Below are 25258 nucleotides of genomic sequence, written 5' to 3'. Positions count from 1 at the left end.
ATACACAGTATATTTATATTTACACACATAAATTGTGTTCCCCACCCCTCACTTCCTTATTCCTATATCTATCTGTGTTACACCCCATATTGATATTAATAATAACCATAATGCTCAAATCAGTACCTTCAGCTGATTACAGTTTGACAGTTTCTTAAGTGCTAATTCATGTTGTCCCTTGAACTTGATGAGATGATTGGTTTCTGCTATCATTACAAACAGTGTGAATAATACGTCATTATGAACATCAGCACAATTCTTATTGAGGTCCAGATTTTAGAAGATGGGATTCATGTCTTTCCTGAATTTAATTCACTTTAATTTACAATCCTGGAATCTCAACTGTTTAGACTCATCTTACCTGTCTGTGATTTAAGGCTGTGGCACAAATAACAAGTGAAGTAGCTAATTATGTCAAATAAATATATTTAAATGTAACCATCCATCCTCTTCTGCTTATCCGAGGTCGGGTCGCGGGGGCAGCAGCTTGAGCAGAGATGCCCAGACTTCCCTCTCCCCGGCCACTTCTTCTATCTCTTCTGGGAGAATCCCGAGGCGTTCCCAGGCCAGCCGAGAGACATAGTCCCTCCAGCATGTCCTGGGTCTTCCCCGGGGCCTCCTCCTGGTTAGACGTGCCCATAACACCTCACCAGGGAGGCATCCAGGAGGCATCCTGATCAGATGCCCGAGCCACCTACCTACTATAACACAAAGGAGCAATGCATGTTTTGTAATACAGAAAATGTTAAACAGAGTATTTCAATACAGACTATAGCGACCATTTATGAGTACTGTAACAGTCAGTAAAAAGATCACGGACCATACCATATCTCTGACTGTCTCGCCTTTATTTCTTGAATAATAAGGCTTTATTTTGGGGTATCCCCCCTCAGGTGGAAAATGCTGAATAACACCCCCAAGGTGTAAGAGGTTTTAATGCACAGTGTATTTTATAAATACTTAAATTAACAAACAACATTTTCCTGGAGCTCAGAGGCAAAGAAACGAACCAGTGGGTCACATTACAACAGTTAAAAAAATAAAACTGGCTGGTTCTAAGACAGTTTGAAATACAAGTAATCAATGCACTGTAGACCTCAGCATAGCACTATCTATCATAATGTATTTTGATAATTTTTCATTTCAAAAGATGGATCACAAAAATCAGCACTGCTTTGCCAGATCCAAGACCAAATGGCGTATAAAAGAAACATAGCATCCAGACAGACACACAGATACACAGACACTTGTCCTTTAATAAGGTGGATCAGCTGATTTCTGTCCATCCTGCTGTTAGCCTCTGTTGGACAAATTCAGCTTTAATGTTTGCATTGCACCATTTGTTAGAAAATATTTTTTAATGCATGTAGTGATAAGATACATTGCACTGTACATTCCAACAGATGGCGCATCACAAACATCAGCAATGCTTTATGAATGCCAGACCAAGTGATATATAACGGAGACACAGCAACCAGACGGACACACAGCCACACACATTCACTAGTCCTTTTTTTTAAGGCCAATTGCTTTTTAATAATAATAATTCTTTGCATTTATATAGTGCTTTTCTCACTACTCAAAGCACTCAGCAATTGCAGGTTAAGGGCCTTTCTTGCTCCAGGGCCCAATAGAGCAGAGTCCCTTTTGGCATTTACGGGATTCGAACCAGCAACCTTGCGATTGCCAGTGCAGATCCCTAGCTTCAGAGCCACCAAAACAGCACAACATAGCCATGACACTATCAAACATTCATAAACCAGATTAGTCACAAGAAACCAGACAACTAAGTATAGAGAGGAAAAAAAAGCTCACCGACTCAAAGTTTCTTCAACCAAAGAGCTACGATTCCACTTTGGTTTACAAAACACTTAAATGACTCCCCTTAAATGGCTGAATGTCTACTAGCAGAGGTCTCTGCTGTATTGGAATAACAACAGCAATGCAGCATCTAATTCAAGACCATATTCTATTAGTCGAAAGAAGCAGCTTCTAATTATGAAAGGGGTCTTCACAAGCACTTGTGTTCCTCCAGAAGCTGAGGTTGAAACCCCAGATGTTCCCGACAAACTGCCCTACCAAATATTTCTTTATTTATGCCTTGCATTGACAACTGAAAATATATACAACTTCTACAAATGTGTTTTCCTTGAGATTTCCTCAAAGTGTCCTTAAAAATGAGTACCTGCTCCTTAATTTGTATACAAAATTTGATAAGAAATGCAGCTGACTGCATCTTTTCCACACTAATAGTTTACAACTTGGGTCCGCAAAGTCGGCCCCTGCTGCCAGTCTGTCGTCTAAGCCAAACAGCCACAGCACCTGCACGTCGGGACAGGTCACCCACCTGAAGCTCAGCATGTTCAGGCCCGGCCAGTACTTGGATGGGAGACCATCATGGAAAAGCTTGGGTTGTTGCTGTAAGAGGTGCTGGGGCAGCCAACAGGGGGCGCCTACCCTGTGGTTTGAATGTGGATCCCAATGCCCCAGTGCAGTGACGGGGGACACTGTGCAGTAAAAATGGTGCTACCCGTTGAGTTGTAAAACTGATGTCCTGACTCTCTGTGGTCATAAAAGATCCGTGGGTATCCTTCGTAAAGAGAAGGGTGTATCCCGATGTCCTGGCTAAATTGCCCACCTCAGCCTAGTCATTCTGGCCCCCTGATCATCACTGGTCTCTTACTGGCTAACTGTCTCTCACCCCTTTACCGCCTAACAGCTAATGTGTGGTGAGCGTACTGGCACAAAATGGCCGCCGTCACACCATTCAGGTGGATGCAGCACTTTAGTGGAGGTTGAAGTGGCTCCACACTCACTATGAAAAGCCCCCTCAAAAAGTGCCATATATAAATGTACAGAATTATTACTAATTTCTTTGAAAACACAGTTATTGCTGTTGAAGCCCTTATTGCTCAAACCACATTTTCATGCTTCATTTCAGTTTTCACACTTGTTAACACTCCACACCCATAATTTGTTATTTTAGTCTTTAACAGCTGCATTTGCTCTTTTTAACATCTGCATTTTAGCAATAAGACGACAAAGGAAACAGTAGTTCTCCATCTAACTTGTCTCCATTTACACCTGTGAGCACAATCTGGGACGAGAAAATCTTTGGAAGGAAAATGAAGAGGAAAAAAGGTGAAGGACTGAGAACGACTTCATCTGCTTTAGGCTGCAAATCAGCAGGATGATATCTTTGGAGAGGAAAACATTCTGTGATATGAGCTGACGTGGGAGAATAAAAACACTGACAAGTTCGACAAAGTCTGTGTGGCGCACCATTCAAGTGCGGTCTGCCACTAAGTTACAGGAACTGATATGAAAGTTAGAGCATTTCACATTTTTGATGTACTTCAGCCAAGGGTCACTTATCATGTTTTTATTGATTAAATAGTTTCTAACAATAAGTCATATTCAAAATGTAAATTGATAATGCAACTCGTGTTAGTAGACAACATTCTATCAACAATGGAGTCAACAAGCAGGGAACGGAGAGGCTTATGGGGGCTCACGTGTACAGTAGACTGCAGTTCAAGTAATGTGACAATAACATCGACTAATGTGTCTTAGTGGTGGAGGTTCTGTGACTAATTGCTCTTCAATTTTCTTAAACATTTTTGAAAGTATACCCAATAGACTAATATTCAATAATTAGCAATCGAAAAATATCAATTAATACTAAATGACCAATACTAGCATAAAATCAGTATCAATACTACCTACCCTATGAAAGGAGAAAAGGAACCAAAGTAAGGTCCCCATCTAGCTATTGATATTAGTTAAAACACAGTAAGGGCGGCACAGTGGCGCAGTGGACAGAACTGGACCCGGGTTCTCTTTCTGGGTCCTCCCTGCGTGGAGTTTGCATGTCCTCCCAGTGTCTGCGTGGGTTTCCTCCCACAGTTCAAAGACGTGCAGGTTAGGTATATTGGCGATCCTAAATTGTCTCTAGTGTGTGCTTGGTGTGTGTGTGCCCTGCGGTGGGCTGGCGCCCTGCTCACGGTTTGTTTCCTGCCTTGCGCCCTGTGTTGGCCGGGATTGGCTCCAGCAGACCTCCATGACCCTGTAGTTAGGATATAGCAGGTTGGATAATGGATGGCTGGATGGATTAAAATGACGTATAGAGAAAAATTAAGATGCATTTTGCATATATAGAGAAACAGCAATAATTTTTCACATATAATTATAAAGCATCGACAAGAATATAGTATAGATGCTGCACTGATAAGCCATGTTCTAATTATTAGTTTAATATAATTACGCTCCTCAGGTGGGTTGGCGCCCAGCCTGGGGTTTGTTTGTGTTGGCTGGGATTGGCTCCAGCAGACCCCCATGACCCTGTAGTTTGGATATAGCGGGTTGGATAATGGATGGATGGATAAAACACAGTAATCTGACTTGCTTGAATGGAATGTTATTTGATTTTAATAAATTCAATAAACATGTTAAAAAAAAGTCAGTAATTCAATAACAGCACCTCTATTATAAAAAAAAAATCTTGCGACGAGACGTGATCTTTGGAAGAGAGACAGAGAAACAGTTTCACGTCCCGCAAGATGGTCAAGTCATGTCATACTTACAACCTTTGGAAGCAAGTCCTGTGATACACATGCAGAGCGGGTTAGAGATCATGGAAGTAGGGAAATTCGAAAGTCTCAAAAAAATGAGAGTAAAGATCGCATTAGCGCAAACAAACGGAAAATATAACTCGGTGAAATAACGGAACTGTGAAAAGAGATTGAATAGCGTTTGAGGTTGTCCGGGGGAGAAGAGAGACAAGTGTGACGAATGGCCGGGGCTCATGCAGCATATGTACCAGTGGTGCAACCATGGGAAACACAACATCTCCCCCTGGACACTAGATGGTAGCGGTGCCTTGGACTCCCCCAGGGCTTCATTAGGGTTGGAGTTTTGTGCAGCCTTGTTGGGTTCATCAGGCACCACCAGGGGGTGCTGCAGCAGGAGCTGCTGGACCCTTCTGCGCAATCAAACACCTGGAGCACTTCCGGGTGCCCAATAAAAGGGGCCAGCAACCACCACTCAACGACCAGAGTCGGGTGGAGGAGGACAAAGTTACCTGGGAGGAGTGGTGGTGCAGAGGAAGAGTGTTTTACTTTGGTGTATTGGTGCTTTGGGACTGTGTTGTGGCTGGGGGACACGGGGCAGGCGTGCCCTCCAGCTGAAGAAAATCAAAGTTTATTTATTTTATAAGTTCTGCCCCCGTGTCCAATCTGTGTCGGGTTGGGCGCATATATAGTGCCTTTTATTACACAAGGCAGTGAGACAAAGAGTAGGACAGCTGCTGTACAGGCTTTTAAACGTTCGAAGCACCGCACGACACACAGATCATGCGGCCCAGCAGCTAATGTCTGTCTATCTATCTATCTATCTATCTATCTATCTATCTATCTATCTATCTATCTATCTATCTATCTATCTATCTATCTATCTATCTATCTATCTATCTATCTATCTATCTATCTATCTATCTATCTATCTATCTATCTATCTATCTATCTATCTATCTATCTATCTAATGGAGCAAAGTGGAGGTAAAAAAAAACTGTATTTGTTTCCCATTGTATCACCGTTTAAGAGGGGGCTTCAAACGAGCGACTGCGTCTCCTAGGGGTGCGTTCAGCCCCCCTCTTCACAACAACGCACAACGCTGGCTTAGGTGAGTGAAGCAAGCAGGGGGCAAAGCCCCCTAGTTATATAAATAATAAAAACTTGGAAAAGAACTAATTTATTGCATAACAGGAATACAAGTGATACACATGATAGTCAAGAAGGTCAGGGGGGCTTGCCGCGACTGGTTGGTAAATCTGTGACTGAAAGATCAGGGGCTTAAACTGCTGAGGCCCCCCACCTGCCAATACCTCTGTCCATTTCTAAACCTGTCTTGTGTTTATTTCAGTTATGTTATTAATTAGTTTAAATCTTGTTTAGCTGCAGGTTGATGATGTCAGCTCTTTACAATAATAATTCAATTATTTCAGTCTTATTTCTGCTTACATTATTGCCAATCCCTTCCATTGATTAACGGAGATGCGACTTTGTTTATGCTCTACTACTTAACTTATCTAAAGCACCAGGAGAGGGTGCTGCTGTGTGAGTGAGAACTGTGTGCCCACGCGCTCTCCCTGGCATCTAACTGAATTCCATTGGGCATCCAAGAGGCAATCAGACGAGTACAAGTGGAAAATATACACAAATCTACAAGCTCAAGCAACTGCTCTCAAGGGAAAACTGAAACGGTTAACTCATTCCCAATTGAAGTGGCGCAGAAGTTTGCAAATTCACCAATGCTTTCTTTTCATTGGAAAATTTAGAAATTTTAAAACGTCGTACATTGTATTCTATCTGGGATATATGAAAGAAAATTAAACTGCCTCAACAAATTTAATTGAAGAATGAATGTGCCATATCTCAAAAAAATTTGAGTTGTTAAAGGCGGACAGACAAACAGACATGGGCTTTTGCACTAGGTGCTTTGCACTTTCTATGTGAACAAACCTAAAAAGCCATAACATTAAATAAGGTCTGTTCTTGGCTAGAATTTGTTACTCATTAAGCAATTGGGTTTCAACAAAACCCAGCAGCTAACGCTGCAGACCCCTGGTGTTTCACCGATAGCCAGGATCTTTTCTTTTGCAGTTCCCCATCCATTTTCATGGGGTGTCACGCATGCCTGTCCAAGTATCTCCTTGCTGGCTCATTCAAGGTATGTGATAACCGGCCAGGGTGAGAGGGGAGTGCTGTCACTAACACCTTTTCTCCTGTTCTCCCTGCTGCTCCCTACCATTCCAGTCCACATGATATAAAAAGCCTGGCCACCAAGAAAGAGGGATCTTTTATAAGCTGAGCAGACTGCCAGATAGAGCTCCTGTGAAGGACCCTATTTTGTGACGCCAAACAAGCCAATTGACTCTTTTTTTCTTTTTGTTTTGCTCTGAGAGGGCTGTATATCGTTCCAGAAAGCCAAGTACTGTATTAAACAGGACGACCCAGTTGGTGTCTCCATTGTTGTGACTTGTCATTACTGCACCTGGCCACAAGGGGTGTATGCTGCTTAACGCAAGGCCCAGGGACTCTTAAAAAATATTTTTTGGGATCAAGTCAGAAGTAAATGTGAGTTGTGTGGATACACATGTTGAGATAAACTGTCAGCTGATAACAGTTTAAATGTGTCGTGCAAATGAGGCAGACTTACCTTTATAGTACTCTTCATCTTCAATGTACCTGGACAAGCCAAAATCGCCCAACTTCACACAGTCAGGAGAAGCCACTAAGATGTTTCTTACTGCAATATCCCTGTAAGACAAAGAGACAAGCATTAGGATTATCTTTGGGCCGTATGTTTAAAAGGTTGTATGACATACCAATAAGAGCTTTAAAGCCAAACAAACTACGTTTTTCAAATGTTATTTACGGTGTGGAAGGCAAATGCAGACAGAAACCTTAACGATATCACTAAAATGTGACATTGGTACACCTCAGTGAACTATCAAAGCACATTAGCAGGAGCCACGCAGTGACCCCTTTGAAAGTTTTCACATTTTATTGTTATACAACAGTGAATATACACTGGATAGAATTTGTCTTTTTTGACACAGATCAACAGAAAAAGACACTTTAATGTCAAAGTGAGAACTAAATTGTGCTCTGTACTCGTAATATTTTTATTTTACTATTGTATTGAGGATTACTTGTGTTCTGTTCTGTCTATTCTGTTGTATTTACCCCATTTCTTGACCCCCACTGCACGCCCGGCCTACCTGGTAAGGGGTCTCCCTTTGAACTGCCTTTCCTGAGGTGTCTTTTATACTTTTTTCCCTTACAAGGGTTTTTTTTTGTCTTCTTAGACAGTCAAGACCTGGGGGGCTGTCAAAAGGCAGGACCTGTTAAAGCCCATTGCAGCACTTCTTGTGTGATTTTCGGCTACACAAAAATAAATTGTCTTGTATTGTATTGTAAATTAATTACAAATATGAAACACTAAGTCAAGTCAAGTCCAGTTAGGGAGCATGTACTGGTACAGCACGTTACCGCACCCACTACATGTCGAAACAGCTTGGGATCCTGGTTGGCAACCCCTCAGGCAGACACACAGTCCAGTCCCACCCTCTGGAAATGACCCTCTATCTGCCGCAGCCAGGTGTTACATGGGTGACCCCTTGGCCTGGTCCAGCCACTTGGGTCCCCAACAATGAGGATCTTACGAGCTGGATCACCCTTGGGGAAACGTGCCACATGGCATGCAGGTCATGTGCCTCATTCGGAACTCCATGAGCAACACAAAATCAAACCAGCGGTACCCAAGGATTTTCCGAAGAGACACAGTACCAAAGGAGTCCAGTCTTCGTCTCAGGTCACTGGATAGTGTCCATGTCTGGCAACCATATAGCAAGACAGGAAGCACCAGGACTCTAAAGACTTGGACCTTTGTCCTTTTCCTGAGATATCGGGAGTGCCACACACCCCTTTCCAGTGACCTCATGACCCCCCAAGCTCTCCCAATCCGTCTACTGACTTCACAGGAAGAGTCACCAGAGACATGAATGTCACTGCCGAGGTAAGTAAACCTCTCAATGACGAGGTCGACACTCTCTCCGCAGACAGACACACTGCTGATGGCCGTGCCCAAGAGGTCATTAAAGGCCTGGATGTTGGTTTTTATTAGAACACTCGCAAGCCCAGACACTCAGACTCCTCAGTCAGTCTCTCGAGCGCCCCGATCAGAGCCTCCATTGACTCCGCAAAGATCACAGCATCGTCAGCAAAGTCAAGATCCATGAATCTTTCTTCACCAACTCTGCCCAACACCCAGTCTACACAAGCACTGAACTGAGTAGGAGCAGAACACACCCCTGACGAACCCCAGAATCAACTGTGAAAAACGCAGAGGTTCTGCCTCCACTCTGCACAGCACTCACAGTACCAGTGTACAGGCCGGCCATGATATCCGGCAACATCAAGGGGATCTCGACATCCTGAGGGTTCTGAAACACTAACTGAATAATTATTCACCTCCTTTAATTTGAGACTCATAAATCACCATTGGTGCAGCCCATTGGTCTTAGAAGTCCCGCCATTACGTCAATAGTGATCACCTGTCTGGGGTTTCACATACTTGTATCTGGATGATCCAACTTGTGGGGAGCCACTATGGTGGCCTAACCTACACAATGAAGAACAAACAACTCTCCATGAAACACGTCAGAAGAAGGAGAGAAGAAAATATGTAAGTCATTGAATGTCCAGTTAAATCAATTACTAATAACTGGACAGCGGACTGTATACAAAAACTGAAGAAGATGACTGAGGGCGGCCACCCTGAAACCTTTGAGAATTGTAAAGAAGTCCAAACAACAATGGATGAGACTGGACAGTAAACAACTGTTGATTGGTGAAAACACCTGTCGCAGCTAGATAGGAGAGTGGCAAAGTGAAAGACACTCTTAAAGACAACACATCTGACATTTTAACTAGAGTTTGCCAAAACATGGGAGACCCTTGAGTCAGCCTGAAGAAAGTTCCATGGTCTAACGAGACCATACAGTCATATGAGAAAATTTGGGAGCCCCTCTCAGCCTGCATAATAACTGACTCTCCTTTCAACAGTAAAGATAACAGTGGTTTGTCTTTCATTTCCTAGGAACATCTGAGTACTGCGGTGTTTTCCGAACAAAGATTGTTAGTGACACAGTATTTAGTTGTATGAAATTAAATCAAATGTGAAAAACTGGCTTTGCACAAATGTGGGTCCCCTTGTCATTGTGCTGATTTGAATGCCTGTCACTGCTCAATGCTGATTACTTGGTTGGATGAACTCGTTAAGCCTTGAACTTCATAGACAGGTGTGTCCAATCATGAGATATAAAGGGATTTAAGGTGGTCAATCGCAAGTTGTGCTTCCTTCCCTTTGACGCTCCTCTGAAGAGTGACAGCATGGGATCCTCAAAGCAACTCTCCAAAGATCTGAAAACAAAGATTGTTGAGTCTCCTGGTTTAGGGGAAGGCTACAAAAAGCCATCTCAGAGGTTTAAACTGTCAGTGTCAACTGTAAGGAATGGAATCAGGAAATGGAAGGCCACAGGCACAGTTGCTGTTAAACCAGCAGGTCTGGCAGGCCAAGAAAAATTCAGGAGCGGCATATGAGCAGGATTGTGAGAATGGTGACAGACAACCCACAGATCACCTCCAAAGACCTGCAAGAACATCTGGCTGCAGATGGTGTATCTGTACATCGTACTACAATTCAAACATCTGTATGGCAGGGTGATGAGAAAGAAGCCCTTTCCGCACTCACGTCACAAACAGAGTCACTTGTTGTATGCCAATGCTCATTTAGACAAGCCAGATTCATTTTGGAACAAAGTGCTTTGGACTGATGAGACAAAAATGGAGTTATTTGGTCTTAACAAAAAGTGCTTTGCATGGCGGAAGAAGAACACCGCATTCCAAGAAAAACTCCTGCTACCTACTGTCAAATTTGGTGGAGGTTCCATCATGCTGGGGGGCTGTGTGGCTAGTTCAGGGACTGGGGCCCTTATTAAAGTCAAGGGTCGGATGAATTCAACCCATTATCAACAAATTCTTCAGGATAATGTTCAAGCATCAGTCACAAAGTTGAAGTTACTTATGAAGGGGTTGGATATTCCAACAAGACAATGACCCAAAACACAGTTGGAAATCTACAAAGGCATTCATGCAGAGGGAGAAGTACAATGTTCTGGAATGGCCGTCACAGTCCCCTGACTTGAATATCATCGAAAATCTATGGGATGATTTGAAGCAGGCTGTCCATCAAATTGAACTGAACTGGAGAGATTTGGTATGAAGAATGGTGAACAATACCTCCATCCAGAATCAGACACTCATCAGAGGCTATAGGAGGACAGCGTCTAGAGGCCAAAAGGAGACTCAACTAAGTATTGATGTCATATCTCTGTTTGGGGGCCCACATTTATGCACCTGTCTAATTTTGTTATGATGCACATTACATATTTTCTGTTAATCCAATAAACTTAATGTCACTGCTGAAATCCTACTGTGTCCATAAGGCATGTCAGATATTAAAAGGAAGTTGCTACTTTGAAAGCTCAGCCAATGAGAAACAAAAATCCAAAGAATTAAGAGGGCGTCCCAAACTTTTTCATATGACTGTAATTGAGTTTTTTGACCATCAGACTAAATGCCATGTTTGAATACTAAACATTATCAAAACAACACAATCCCCACTGAGAAGCAAGTCTAACTGGGGTTGTGTCACTGCAGCAGGCCCTGGTGGCTTGTGAGGGGAAAAATGAATGAAGCAAAATACAGGGAGATTCTTGAGAAAACCTGACCCAGTCTGCAAGAAACCTGTGGCTTTGGAGAAGATATGATTTCCAGTAAGACAACAACACAGGAAAGCCAAGGGTGATGGTGTGAGAAACCTTATCAGAATTGGGTGAAGTTAAGAGTGGTGTCCAGCAGGGGTCAGTGATGCTATTTATTATATTTATAAATGACTTGGATAAGAACATAAAGAACAAGCTGGTTAAGTTTGCAAGCTTGGTGGATCAGCAGATAATCATCACAACAGAGGGACTTGGACAGCAAACAGCCTGAGCAGATCTGGAACAATGAAATTTAAAGTCAGTAAATGTAACTGACTGGAATGTCATGTAAAATCTGGTTTAAGGACTTGGGAAGAAGAAGAAGACTATTTTCAAGAAGTATAAAAGCAGGATTGTTTTTCTCTACTTTTATGGTTTTTAAACCTGCACCTGCAGCATACACATCCATTACTGAAGTCTCATGGCTTACGTGTCGCTTTGAAGGACAGATCTTTCACTGTTAGAATAGATATAGTCAATAAAGAAATGATACCATGTACACATATTGCAACACCAATATTTACACAATTCAAGAACGTGTTAACAAGAAAACAATATATTTATGAAATGTAGAAAATGAAAAACATAGAAAGTAGAATGTGGTGTCCTTCGAAAGCTGAAACACCCCTCTCATTTTGCAGATCCATCAAACTGTTGTGATACACGTGCGCATGGGAGGCAGTTAAAGGGCTCAAAAGAAGGTAATTCCGCGCCGGGACAGGGACAGGTCTTTTCTCTTTTATCCCTGCAGACCAAAACTGGGAAATTCTGGCTGGAACTGAGGACGGCACTTCCGGTTCTGGGCCTGATGACACCACTTCCGACTCATATGACATCATTTCTAGTTCTGGGCCTGATGATGTCAGTTCTGGTTCTTGTGGTAGAAATTTAACATCTTATTAAAGAAAGAATCATCTCCTAGCAGGACAAAATCAGTTATCAGGCAGGAGAAAAGCTGTCCATGGAATCTTTTAATAATCCTCGGCAAAATGCCTTAGTGGGAGCATTCCTCAAAAGCAGTCTGTTACAGCACGGTCAGAGATACAAAGAATAGAGGTTAATTTTATAAACTAGTAGCCGTCCCCCATGGCTTCACCCGTACAGAAATGAAACAAGACAGTGAGGAGGGCCCTGCCTGACTCCCCACTCCTGACGTCACACTTCCCTCTCCCCTCGGCCCGCAGCCTCTGTCTTGGATTAGCGCGAATAAATCACTCCTGCAAGCGAACTGTGACACATAGCCAGATGAGAGAAGTTGCAAAATCAACCGGAAAATTCAAGCAAATTCTAGAAAAATAAAATGATCTAAATCCGTTAAGTAGTTCTCTCGTGAAAAGTGGACAGACACACAGACAGGCACTGGATTTTATATATAGAGAGACTGAATTTACATACACTGTCAATCGATGCATACATTTACTCTGCTTGGTTCGTTGGTTTACACCTAAACGATTTATCTACTATATAAACGTCTATGCGTGGAAGTGTGTGTGTGTGTGTCTGTCCGGCCCCGAAGTGAGAGGTAGAGTCGAGGTCAGAGCTCTGCCTCCGAGGAAACAGAAAACTCGCTTAGCTGCTAATAACACAAGCGAGGCGAGCGCGTCAGCAAAATGAGACCTCCGAAGAAAGACAAAGTCGTTTAGCCGCTAACATCGGCAAACCGGTATCCCTTTAACTTTTCCTCCCGCCGCTAATGCATAAGCGATGCAAGCACGTTGGCAAAACGAATCCTCCTAGGAGAGAGATGCACAGAGTAGTTCCTTTCAATTACCTGACATCTATACATTTCAGCTTTTTTTCGGACGATTTCAATAGTTTCTAGGACCTTGAGCTTTTGACAGCACAGGCTTACACAGCTAGTACAAAATAAAAGTCTATTATATGATATTCTGGTTCTTCTTTATATCCTTGAGTTGAGCCACCACCCTTGACATTTCTGTGCATGTAACACCTGTCCATTCTGGTAGTTTACAGGACATCTGCTGACTTCTTAGTCATCTTTCACTACATTTTGTCGTTCACTTGATCTTTATCTAATTTCCAACATTTATGAACCCATTATGCTATTTCTTTAAGATGAATGCTATTTTACCCTAAAATTAATCTTCCACATTCTGAGCCCGATGACATCACTTCCAGTTCCTTACCCAGTGATGTCACTTCCCCTTAAAAACCACTTTCTATGTTGGACTCTTGTCTATAAAGATCTCCAATTGCTACTTTGCAATTTTTCAGCCATATTTCAAGTATATGGGGAGGCTGCCCCAAATATTTTTGGGGTGTCAAGGTGTTTCACTTCACACGGTACAAGGACTGACACAAAAACAATGACAGAGTGCCTGTAACTCTTTTTACTTAACAAATGAAGAACGTGAACTACAATCCCCTTCAAAACAGTTTCCTACTGAGCTGACACACAGCTGTATGTTGACAACGTTCAGAGCAATTCCGCGTACAGGCTGTTGAGGATCTCTGACGTTTTTGCTTTCACGTCTTCTACTGACCCCTTTACCCAGTCGGCAGCTACACCTCCAAGACCTGTGGCTTGGATGATTTAATGAGAAATAATCTAACTATCAAGCCGTACTTCTAACCAATTAAACTTTTCCCCCACAATCGACGGTGAAAAGATAAGTACAAAACCAGGATGTAAAATTAAACGGATTAAATGTATTAAATGAAACAAGACATGCAAAAAATAGAAAACATATAAATATAAATATTCCTCCACCCCAGCAACAACAAGACACCCCAAATATAAATACAACAAAAACCCTCCCTTGCCCCTGTAACATATAAACACACAACACGAATAACAAGAATTGAATGATATATGGAAATGAATGTGAACGTGAGTCCAGTAATAAAGAAACTGTCCTGGATGCGGTTGACTGAATTAGTGAAAATGAGTCATTTGATTCTCCCCGGAAACAATGGAGCAGCCTCACCGTGAATTCTCGGTGCGTGGTGGATGATTAACTCCGACCCCGGGGTCTCTCGTGGTGAGGTCCTTGAAGCAAGTCCGGCGGATAGAAAAACAAACTGGATGGAAATGCGCAATGTGGAAAATAACAGGTACAGATGGCTCGTGGTCGTGAATGTGAAAAAAATCTCCTTCTCTCCTCTCTCCTTCCTTCTCCTCCTGCTGGCTTAAATAGTCCTGTGACGGCTGTGATTGATTAATTAAGGACAGGTGTTTTCCAGGTTTGCGGCTGTGGTCTCCTTCCATCATCGCATTAACTGATACACATACAAACAGTAAACGGGACAATGAAACGAGACGCACTCAGAACTGACATTTACAACACTAACTATGTGGCCCCGCTACAAACTTGTGCCATTCAAAAACGCATGCACGAGACATGCACTCTTCACCGTAAGCCTCTGTCAATAACTGAAAAGTTTCCGTCTCAGATTTCTTCGGTTTCACTTGCGGTTCAAACTCTTGCACTCCGACATTTTTCCAAACAAGGGTAAGGAAGCGCCTATATCTGAAGACACGTCCACTCGCACTGAGTGAAGCAATCAAGTTGTGCCTTTTCTTGCTTAGACGAGTCAGAATGTGTTCTAGAACCATCTCTTTGGTTCTTCCCCTCCCACTCTTGGTTCCCGAGCTTTGGGGTTTGTCTCTTTTTTGTGTTGGACCTCATATGGAAATGAATCGGGACGTTCAAGACAGCTGGGGAGGTAAGTTTTGCTGTAACGCAGCGATTCGGCCACATTTGAGGGAAGAAAGAAGAACGTTATGTGGTACTGGGGTATGTAATATGGCATCCTAATGGCAATACAATGAAATGGAATTGTAGCAGAAAGCAAATGAATGATTCTTTATTTTAATTTAGCATTATTTCTTGGTGCCGCTGGTGGGTCCAAAACATTGGGGCTGAGTATAAAGGGTCAGAGTTTTTTTTTTCTTTCTCTGTTAATCAGTGTCAAGAAAATAACTTTAATATTAAATCAACTCTGATTCAATATTGTGTAAAATAATAAAATGTAAAAACTCCCACAAGGGTGAATACTTTTTACCTTCACTGCATGCTCTTGTAGGAGCTTCCATTAGCAATCTGAATTAAGGAGTGTAGCGAGTGGAACAGCATCCCAAAAACGTCCTCCCTTAATGATCCACACTACAATATACAGAAGGCTGCGTGGAACACGAATATCACGACTCACAAGCTCAACTGTGTTCACTTCTCAGAGTCTGGTAAGTAGGTGACCCACATAGCATTTCTGAAAATAAAAGGAAACTGATTTGGAGGATGTGGATTGTGATTTCACTGATGGAAAATGTGCGGAATTATGTGGGAGGTGGAAAGGTACCAGTTGGGCTTCATGTGCAGCTTTACCTTTGGCACCATTGTTCATCAGCGGAGATGCCCAGTGGCACAGGCCCCGCGCAGCTGTGGTTTTACTTTCCAGACACCAGCCTGGTGCAGAACACTTTGAGTTTGTACCCGTGTTTGACTTGCTAACAGTTCTTTTCTCTTAGGCATCAAGCAGTTATACTGAGAGGATTTAGCATTCTAAGAGATAGTGGGGCTCATTTATGCAGAAAAAGTGTGTAACCCTATGATTATTACCTAAGCCTTTCTATAAAAGATTTTACAAATGTCTATACTTTGTGGCAGGCGGCGAGAGTATTTTTGGGACAGTTTCTCCCCCAGGCCAACAGAGGACAGCCCCACTGGTTTCCAGCAATGGCCACTGCCAGGGGGCGCATGGACCTTTCCAGGGCCTTATTTGGCCACACTTCCACCATACCCAGAAGTGTTGCCAGAAGAAGCTTGTTAGGCACCTTATAAAAAGGAGCCAGTCCCACCATTCAGAGGTCGGGAGGAAGGAGTGGACAAAGCCTGAGGAAGAGTGGAGGTGGATGGACTGTGCATTGATTGATGTGTTGATGGTTTGAGCACTTTTATTATAAATAAACCAGGTGTTGTGTGCTGAACCTGTGTCCTGCCTGTCTGTATCTGGGTTAGGGTAGTGGTATGCCCCGTGGTGTCATCACAACTTATGATTAAACACATTTAAAACGTTCACCCTCATAGCCTGTTAATAAATGAAGAAACATGATACATAATATAAAAGACAACTGAATCCCAAAACAAAAGTTAACAGTTGGCGGGCATTGTGGAAGAAAAATTAAACTTAGGGGTCAGATAGTCATTAAGGGGAAATACAGTTACTGTGCATAAAGTGTTTTGGTATGCTTTCCACATTAAAATATGGCATCTATCTTAGAAGTAGTATAAAAGTGTTAATAAATGTCAGAAACTTGTTCAAGCATATCAGGAAACCAGATAACAGTCAAGTGAACAACAAAGACAAGAAGATTCTGGCTGTTGGCTGAATATCATGTGCCCAGTAAGACTTGCCAGTTGTCACACATGCAAGAACTCAAGAAGTATTGGAAAGTATTGTAAGGAACAGGAATATAGAAGAAATGAGACTTTTACTTGTGGTATGTAAGCTGGTTAATGCTCTCTGCTAAAACATTTCATGTCTTTTAGCCAATCAGAGTGAATGCAAGCTAGTGAACCAATCAGAGTACGGATTAATGTAGCACTGTCATGTAAACTCGCAGCTCTCTGTCTTTACTTTGTGGCCATTCCATCACAGGCTGCTGTATGCCTCTTTCATGATGGGAAATAAAAGAACCAACGGACAATGGGTTGATTATTTATAAATATATATATATATATATATTTAAGGTAATGATTTCTACCACAGTATTTACATGGCTGTTTAAAAATTACAGATCTTTCTAAAATTGCACAAAAGTGAAGGAGTGTTTCTTCTTACCAGGGACCCCCGTCAAATATCCTTATGTAGTGTAATGAAATACCGTTAAATATGGCAAAATAAAATATATAAAATTTTTTTTAAAGTGAAATGATTTTATTTACTTCAGTTATAAATGCACTAAAAAGCAAAAAAATAAATTTTTCTTTAACCACAATTTTTGTGGTTATATGTGACTAAACAAAATTGTGGGGCGCACATAAATAAATTGATTCAAACAATTTTTGAAACTTGTTTAGCATGGTGGGGAATTACAATGTTGCTGTTTTTTTATATGTTATAATGAAAGTAGCTATTCTATTAATTGATGTCTGTGTCAGGAAGGGGGCTGTACGCACCCTGAGTGTCACAATACATTTATATATTTACACGCCCTCTGCTCAAAGAAATCTCACTATTGCATGTGGTTCAACAATGGTGCAATCCCGCAGAGGAGCATCCATGTTCATTTGCCCTTGACTTCAGCTAGACTAATGGCAGAGCACTGTGTGGTGCAGACTCAAACGACCCATAAGCCTCCATGAATGTGTTGTGCTGTGTTAGCTTCTATCAGTTGTAGTTACCACATCATTTTCAAATTGCCTTTACTTTTAGATTTATGCTCAAATTCCTTAACTGCAGAGTAAGGTTTCAGTGTTCAGCTACGGTAACACTGGAGCAATAACAGGACCCCCTGATTACCACTGGGTATTATCTATCTATCTATCTATCTATCTATCTATCTATCTATCTATCTATCTATCTATCTATCTATCTATCTATCTATCTATCTATCTATCTATCTATCTATCTATCTATCTATCTTTTAATTATATAGTGCCTTTCACTCTATCTATCTATCTATCTATCTATCTATCTATCTATCTATCTATCTATCTATCTATCTATCTATCTATCTATCTATCTATCTATCTATCTATCTATTATATAGTGCCTTTCATTATCTATCTATCTATCTATTTTAAACATTGTGTATTGAGAGAAAAATAATCATGAATGTTGACCCTCTAGTGCATTCTGGGAGTCCTGACATTCATTTTAAAAGATTACTGAAGGTCAAAAGAGGAGTCACAGAAGGCTGATTTTGGTCTGCAGGCAATGCATAGGGCACCTCTGGTTTATTATTAAATATTACCTCTAGTTAAAAACATAATTGTTTCAAAAATTAGGAATGTGTATGGTAAACAAGCAGTTCATTTATTATTAAATATTAATAATGGTTAACGATATCATTGCATCAAAGATTAGGAATCTACACGCTGCATGTTAGTTAGCCTTTCATATTTCAGTTTCTTGATTTCTACATTTGATAGAGGAAGTGCTTGGGAGGTTCATTTCTTTCACATACAGCAGACAAACCGCCAATGCTGCCCTGCCATTGCTCAATCAGTGAGGTGAACATGCGATCTGTGATGTCATGCAGACTTGTGACATTGAAAGTAGAAGCTAGAGAGGGAGACATGGGGATGACTTTCTTAGCTTTACTAAACTTGTGAGCTTGGAATAAAAATTCACCTTATCACATTAAGAGGAAATAAGATAATAAGAACATCCAAGTATGTGCTGTCTCTTTTAAAAATACTGCAATTGTTGAGATTTTTTGTGATCACATCTGAAAAACAGATGTTAGAGGAGAACAGGTCATTCAGCCCAAGAAAGCTCACCAGTCCTGCCCATTTAATTCTTCTAAAATGACATAAAGTTGAGTTTTAAAGGTCCCTACTGTCCTACTGTCCACCACACTACTTGGTCGCTTATTCCAAGTGTCTATCGTCCTTTGTGTAAAGAAAAACTTCCTAATATTTGTGCGAAATTTACCCTTCACAAGTTTCCAGCTGTGTCCCCGTGTTCTTGATGAACTCATTTTAAAATAACAGTCTCGACCCACTGGACTAATTCCCTTCATAATTTTAAACACTTCAATCATGTTAATTTCTGTAAAGGCTCAGCTCTTTTTAATTTGCCCTCATAACTCATCCCCTGTAGCCCTGGAATCGGCCTAGTCGCTCTTCTCTGGACCTTCTCTTGTACTGACTGATATGTCCTTATGGAGACCCAAACTGCACACAGGACTCTAGATGAGGCCTCACCAGTGTGTTATAAAGCTTGAGCAGAACCTCCTGTGACTTGTACTCTACACATCAAGGCGCTATATAACATGACATTCTGTTAGCTTTCTTAATGGCTTCTGAGCAGGGTTTGGCAGTTGAAAGTGTCCATTACAAGTCCTACATCCTTCTCAATCTCGGTATTTTACATTTACTTATATTAAATTTCATCTTTCACAAATCTGCCCAAGGCTGTATGTTGATAGCATAACCTCCTACGACTCCTAAATCCTTCTCTTAAGGTGTGCTTTCCATTTTCTGACCGCCCATTGTGTATTCAAACCTCACATTTTTACTTCCTATGTGCAATTCTTTACATTTACTGACATTAAATTTCATCTGCCAGAAATCTTCCCAAGCATGTCTGCTGTCCACATCCCTCTATGATGATTCAATGGATTCTCGATTATCTGTCATTCCTCCTGGCTTGGTATCTTCTGCAAACTTAACCTACTTGAGTTCTCTTTGGCCTTGTGGATGTAAAGACATCTCCACAACTAATTGAGTGTTTATTTACATGATAAACTGTGAAATTATACAGGGTTACCAAGGTGGTACCCCTACTCTTTATCTGGGTACTTTTTTTGTCATTTTACAGTACCAAACAGAAAATAATGTCAACTGTCCTGCTAGATGGGGTGCCCATTTTGTTAACTTGTCCTCCTAGTAATAGAAAGTCATTGAAGGGATAAGTACATGTTTAATAATCAGCTGATGCAACTTATTGTTTATTTTTCAATAGCTGTTATTAACCGAAGCAGGGGGACCCTGTACATCCATCCACAACCAGACAGACAATTTTATTAGCATAAGTACTTAAAGGAGCAATAAAGAAGTACAGAAGTAATAAGTTAAATTCAATCCTCCTGCTTCTCTTGACCTGCCTAACACCGCTCCATCTGCTCACCACAGCACCACACAAAGCTCTTCTCACCTCCTGTCTCTTTCTTTCTGTTTCTCTCCTGACTTAATGTTGTCCGCAGGTAAATTAATGGAAGAAATTATTAAGGAAAAGCTCCAGTAGGACATGACAATGAGTGAAGATGTGAGCAGATACTCAACATGGGTCCTGACGAGGAAGGCTGTGGTTCTCTAATGTGATGTACTTCTGTGAGGAAGCAACTAAAGAATACAATCACAGATGGAATGCTATTAACAAATTGTGCTTGCACTTTACGCTAAATATAACTTGTAATATTAGATTTGTGTGTTTTATTTCAGTATGTTGTTATTTAAGAATTATTTAGATAAGGAATCTTACCTTTTGTGGGCTCAGAGCTCATGAGGGAATTGTTCTGTAACTGAAACAGCATGCAGGCAGGTACAAATGAACTCATTAATATTCATGAGGTCATTTCCCAAAAGTGTCAAATTTGGGATTAGTTAAAACTCTGGAGTGTATGCCAACTAGACATTGAAATGGATGGCACACATGGGCTGGCATCCTGGCCAGGATTAAACAGGGACCATTAGCCGGCCAAGAGGCCAGTACAATGGAAGGAATGGGGCAGATGAGCTCTGCTGAATATTTACTCCCCCAATACTCTAGATGGCATCCTCCCTGGGTTAGAATTCCCAAACAGACACCCGAAGGGTATGATGGGACCTGTAGTCCCGTGGGGCAGCCCTGCTGAGTTCTGCCGGAATTCACAATTCCTACTTTCAGGGACTTGCATTTGACCCAGGAGTGCTTCCAGCAGGCTAAGGCCTAGCACCATAAGTGCTCATAGTTAAATGGAGCCAGTTGATCTCAGACAAACGAGTCGGAGTTGGGAGAGGAACAGTCGAGGAGAAAGGATAGAAAATCTCAACTTGATGCTATTTTGGACAATCAAGGAAAAGAGAATGGCCTGTTCCTGTCACAGTTTTCTAATGTTTTACCTCTGGCCTTTCTTCCTTCCACCCGCTGAGCTTTTCACTACAAACTGTCCTCCTGAATCCAAGCTCATATGTGACTCAGGGTACGTCCACCCAAGTCCCAGAATTACTTCATGCAAAGCTGAACTTCCTGCTCCGAGAACAAAGGAACTGCTGCTAGACATACCCAAGCTTTTAGTTGCCTTTAATATTTTGAATACTTGGGTCTGTAGGCCTCCTAGAGACCACTAAGAGTTGACTAAGGTGTGTCATATTAAATGGGTTGAATACTTATATGATCAATGAATTTGTGTTTTATATTTGGTAAACTATTTGTACAACGTGTGCTACTTAGACTGTCGTTTCAAAACCTCTTCAGATAAATATGACACTGAGTAAAAATAAAACAGAACAAATGAAGGCCTTAGATGGCATCCTTCACAATGTCTACCCCTCAGCTCTGTGCCTGCACTCCACAAAGTCAGGCGTGTGACACCTACCTGTGCACCAGATTTACGCCTTCGAGATAAGCAAGCGCTTTACAAATCTGCAGCGAGTACAGGATCAGGGTGACCGGCTGGATCTTGTTCTTGTTTTCAGCAAGGTAGTTTCCCAGCTGTTGACAGAAAATAAAACATGCATTTGTATTACTGAGAGCACTCCTAAATAAAACACATTTCCTTAACACTTCTTTTATCAATTAAATCCATTCCATTCAATGTAGCTGATATTTTGATTGTTTATCTTGATAACCTGACACCCATAATGATGGCAGACGTGTACCGTGCCCTCCATGATGTTTGGGACAAAGACACATTTTTTTTTCTTGATTTCCCACTCCTGCTCCACAGTTTAAAATTACAAATCAAATGATTCAGATGTCATTAAAGTGCACATTGCGGACTTTCATTTAAGGGGATTTGCAGACATTTCATTCACACAACAACTTTTCTATACAGTCCCGCCATTTCCGGGCACCATAATGTTTGGCACACAACAATGACAGGTCTATTAAAGCTGTCATATTAAGGACTTTGTTGCAAGTCCCTCACATGCAATGACTGCTTGATGTCTGTGATTAATACACGTCAGCAGGTGCTGAGGATCTTCTCTGGTGATGTTCTGCCAAGCCTCTCATGCAGCCATTTCAGCTCCTGCTTGTTTCAGGGGGGCTTGTTCCCTTAAGCTCTCCCTTCATTGGACTGAAAGTGGGTGACTGGATTGGCCATTCCAGAAATTTCCATATTTTTAGCTTTGAGAAACTCCTCAGCAGCCTGTTTGGCTCATTATCTTGTTGTAGAATGAAGGATTGAGGAATTTACTGGAACTCTATTATATAGTGCCTTTCATATCTATCTATCTATCTATCTATCTATCTATCTATCTATCTATCTATCTATCTATCTATCTATCTATCTATCTATCTATCTATCTATCTATCTATCGTGCCTTTCATATCTATTATATAGTGCCTTTCATATCTATCAATATATCTATCTATTATATAGTGCCTTTCATATCTATCTATCTATCTATCTATCTATTATATAGTGTCTTTCATATCTATCTATCTATCTATCTATCTATCTATCTATCTATCTATCTATCTATCTATCTATCTATTATATAGTGTCTTTCTTATCTATCTATCTATCTATCTATCTATCTATCTATCTATCTATCTATCTATCTATCTATCTATCTATCTATCTATCTATTACATAGTGCCTTTCATATCTATCTATCTATCTATCTATTATATAGTGCCTTTCATTCTATCTATCTATCTATCTATCTATCTATCTATCTATCTATCTATCTATCTATCTATCTATCTATCTATCTATTATATAGTGCCTTTCATATCTATCTATCTATCTATCTATCTATCTATCTATCTATCTATCTATCTATCTATCTATCTATCTATTATATAGTGCCTTTCATATCTATCTATCTATCTATCTATCTATCTATCTATCTATCTATCTATCTATCTATCTATCTATCTATCTATCTATCTATCGTGCCTTTCATATCTATTATATAGTGCCTTTCATATCTATACATCTATCTATCTATCCATCCATCCCATAACATGATCATATCACTTGTTAAATGTCACCTTGTCATTTTAACTTGTTATATTGTCATTAGTCCTTATATTTGTTTTATTTGTACATAGTGCCTTTCCTATCTATCTATCTATTATATAGTGCCCTTCATATCTATCTATCTATCTATCTATCTATCTATCTATCTATCTATCTATCTATCTATCTATCTATCTATCTATCTATCTATCTATCTATCTATCTATCTATTATATAGTGCCTTTCATATCTATCTATCTATCTATCTATCTATCTATCTATCTATCTATCTATCTATCTATCTATCTATCTATTATATAGTGCCTTTCATATCTATCTATCTATCTATCTATCTATCTATCTATCTATCTATCTATCTATCTATCTATCTATCTATCTATCTATCTATCTATCTATCTATTATATAGTGCCTTTCATATCTATCTATCTATCTATCTATCTATCTATCTATCTATCTATCTATCTATCTATCTATCTATCTATCTATCTATCTATCTGTCTATCTCTCCCATAACATGCTCATGTCACATGTTTAATGTCACCTTGTCATTTTAACGTGTTATCTTGTCATTAGTCCTAACCTAACCCCATCCAAGCTTTTTTGGAACACGTTGCAGTCATCAGTTTCAAAATTAAGTTTGTCACAAAGCAATTCTTTGATGAGGTGCAACATGAGATGCCTTGTCTTTATGCTGTTTTTGTTTGAACACAACTCCATAAAGTTACAAACCAGTCCTTTGTATTTTTATTAGCATTTTCTAGACTGTCTCAGTTTGTCTGGAATGGGGACTGTGTGTATACAACTGTGAATCAATTTTGAATTAAATGAAGACCCCAATAATCAGACTCCTAGATTCCCAACCCTAATGCTTACCGCAGATCTTAAGCTACCTTTTATACTGGGCACTTCACATTTAGTAAGACCACAAAACACATAACCTATCAATCAGTAGAAAGTCAAAGTGCACACAAGAGCACAACATTCTCAACAGTTACATACTGAGCCGAGTCCCAATTAAGGAAAATGAATGATGAATGAAATTAACATAAACACCAAAATCGTGTTGAGTCAAGTTATTTCTCAATTGTTATTAAAGACTAAACACCATCTACCCACTCACTTCCATTACAGAAATAAGCTACTGTATATCCACACTATGGCCAAAGGTTTGCCACTGTGATGTGTGAACACATTATTTTATTAAAAACAGGTAAGGGAGGCCATAAATAAATACAGCTGAAACCACGCAAATCAGCTGACAGACAGAACCTGGCAGGGAGATAAGAAGACACAAGTAGAAGATAAGCAGAAGATGACTCAGGCAGGCAGGTGCTGATGTGCCCTGTTAGGTGATGATCAATATATGGCCGGGAGCCACTGTCAGCTATTTCGAGGTTTCCCAGACTGATCCTGCCCTGCAAGCAACCTGACAAAGAGATGGGAAGAGACAAGTGGGAACAACTCAGACAGGCCATTAAAAGAGAGGAGGTGCACCCAGTGGTCTAACAGACAGTTTCATGGTCTGCAGTAATAGTGTGCTGCTTTCTATTCATGCTATGCCAGCAAAACATTGTACCCATGTTTGGAAGTTACAAGCTCATATATCGGCGACTGTGAACTGCAGAGAAGGCATAAAAGCTCTGATGACTGCACTGAACCTCAGAGATCACCTATGGACGGATGGAAGACATCACTCCTGCCCATACTAAGGACAACATGCCTTCCTCACTCCCCATCCCTCTCTTGAAGTTGGACAGCGCCAACTGAAGGAAGGAGGAGAGGCGTTAGATGACAATGCCAACCCTCAGCCAAGGGTGAAGTTACCAGTTAGTGCCTCAAACATACTGTGCCCTTCAGAAACCCCCTCTTAAACAGTTTTTCACACTCTTACAGCTCCTCTTTGCGGGATCAGCTGCAGGCATGCTGGCTTTTGAAGACCGAGGCACAGCCGTCCTGTGTCTCACTCTCCTGTCTCTCTTTCCCCCAGAC

The 25258-nt window shown here is 40.9% G+C and overlaps 1 protein-coding gene across 3 annotated transcripts in view; it reads right to left on the bottom strand.

Annotated features, from left to right (window-relative positions):
* Positions 1 to 25258, bottom strand: part of ptk2ba (protein tyrosine kinase 2 beta, a) — a 386610-nt gene that overhangs the window by 83590 nt on the left and 277762 nt on the right. For all 3 annotated transcript variants that reach the window (XM_028796341.2, XM_028796343.2, XM_028796338.2), the window contains exons 18-19: positions 21655 to 21770; positions 7217 to 7317 (exon numbers count right to left, since the gene is read on the bottom strand). In XM_028796341.2, coding sequence (XP_028652174.1) covers positions 7217 to 7317; positions 21655 to 21770 — 217 coding nt within the window. The remainder of the gene's footprint in view (positions 1 to 7216; positions 7318 to 21654; positions 21771 to 25258) is intronic.

The sequence above is a fragment of the Erpetoichthys calabaricus genome, chromosome 3 (genome assembly GCF_900747795.2).
Source record: "Erpetoichthys calabaricus chromosome 3, fErpCal1.3, whole genome shotgun sequence".
Taxonomy (NCBI): Eukaryota; Metazoa; Chordata; class Cladistia; order Polypteriformes; family Polypteridae; genus Erpetoichthys; species Erpetoichthys calabaricus.
This window is presented reverse-complemented; position numbering and strand designations above follow the sequence as displayed.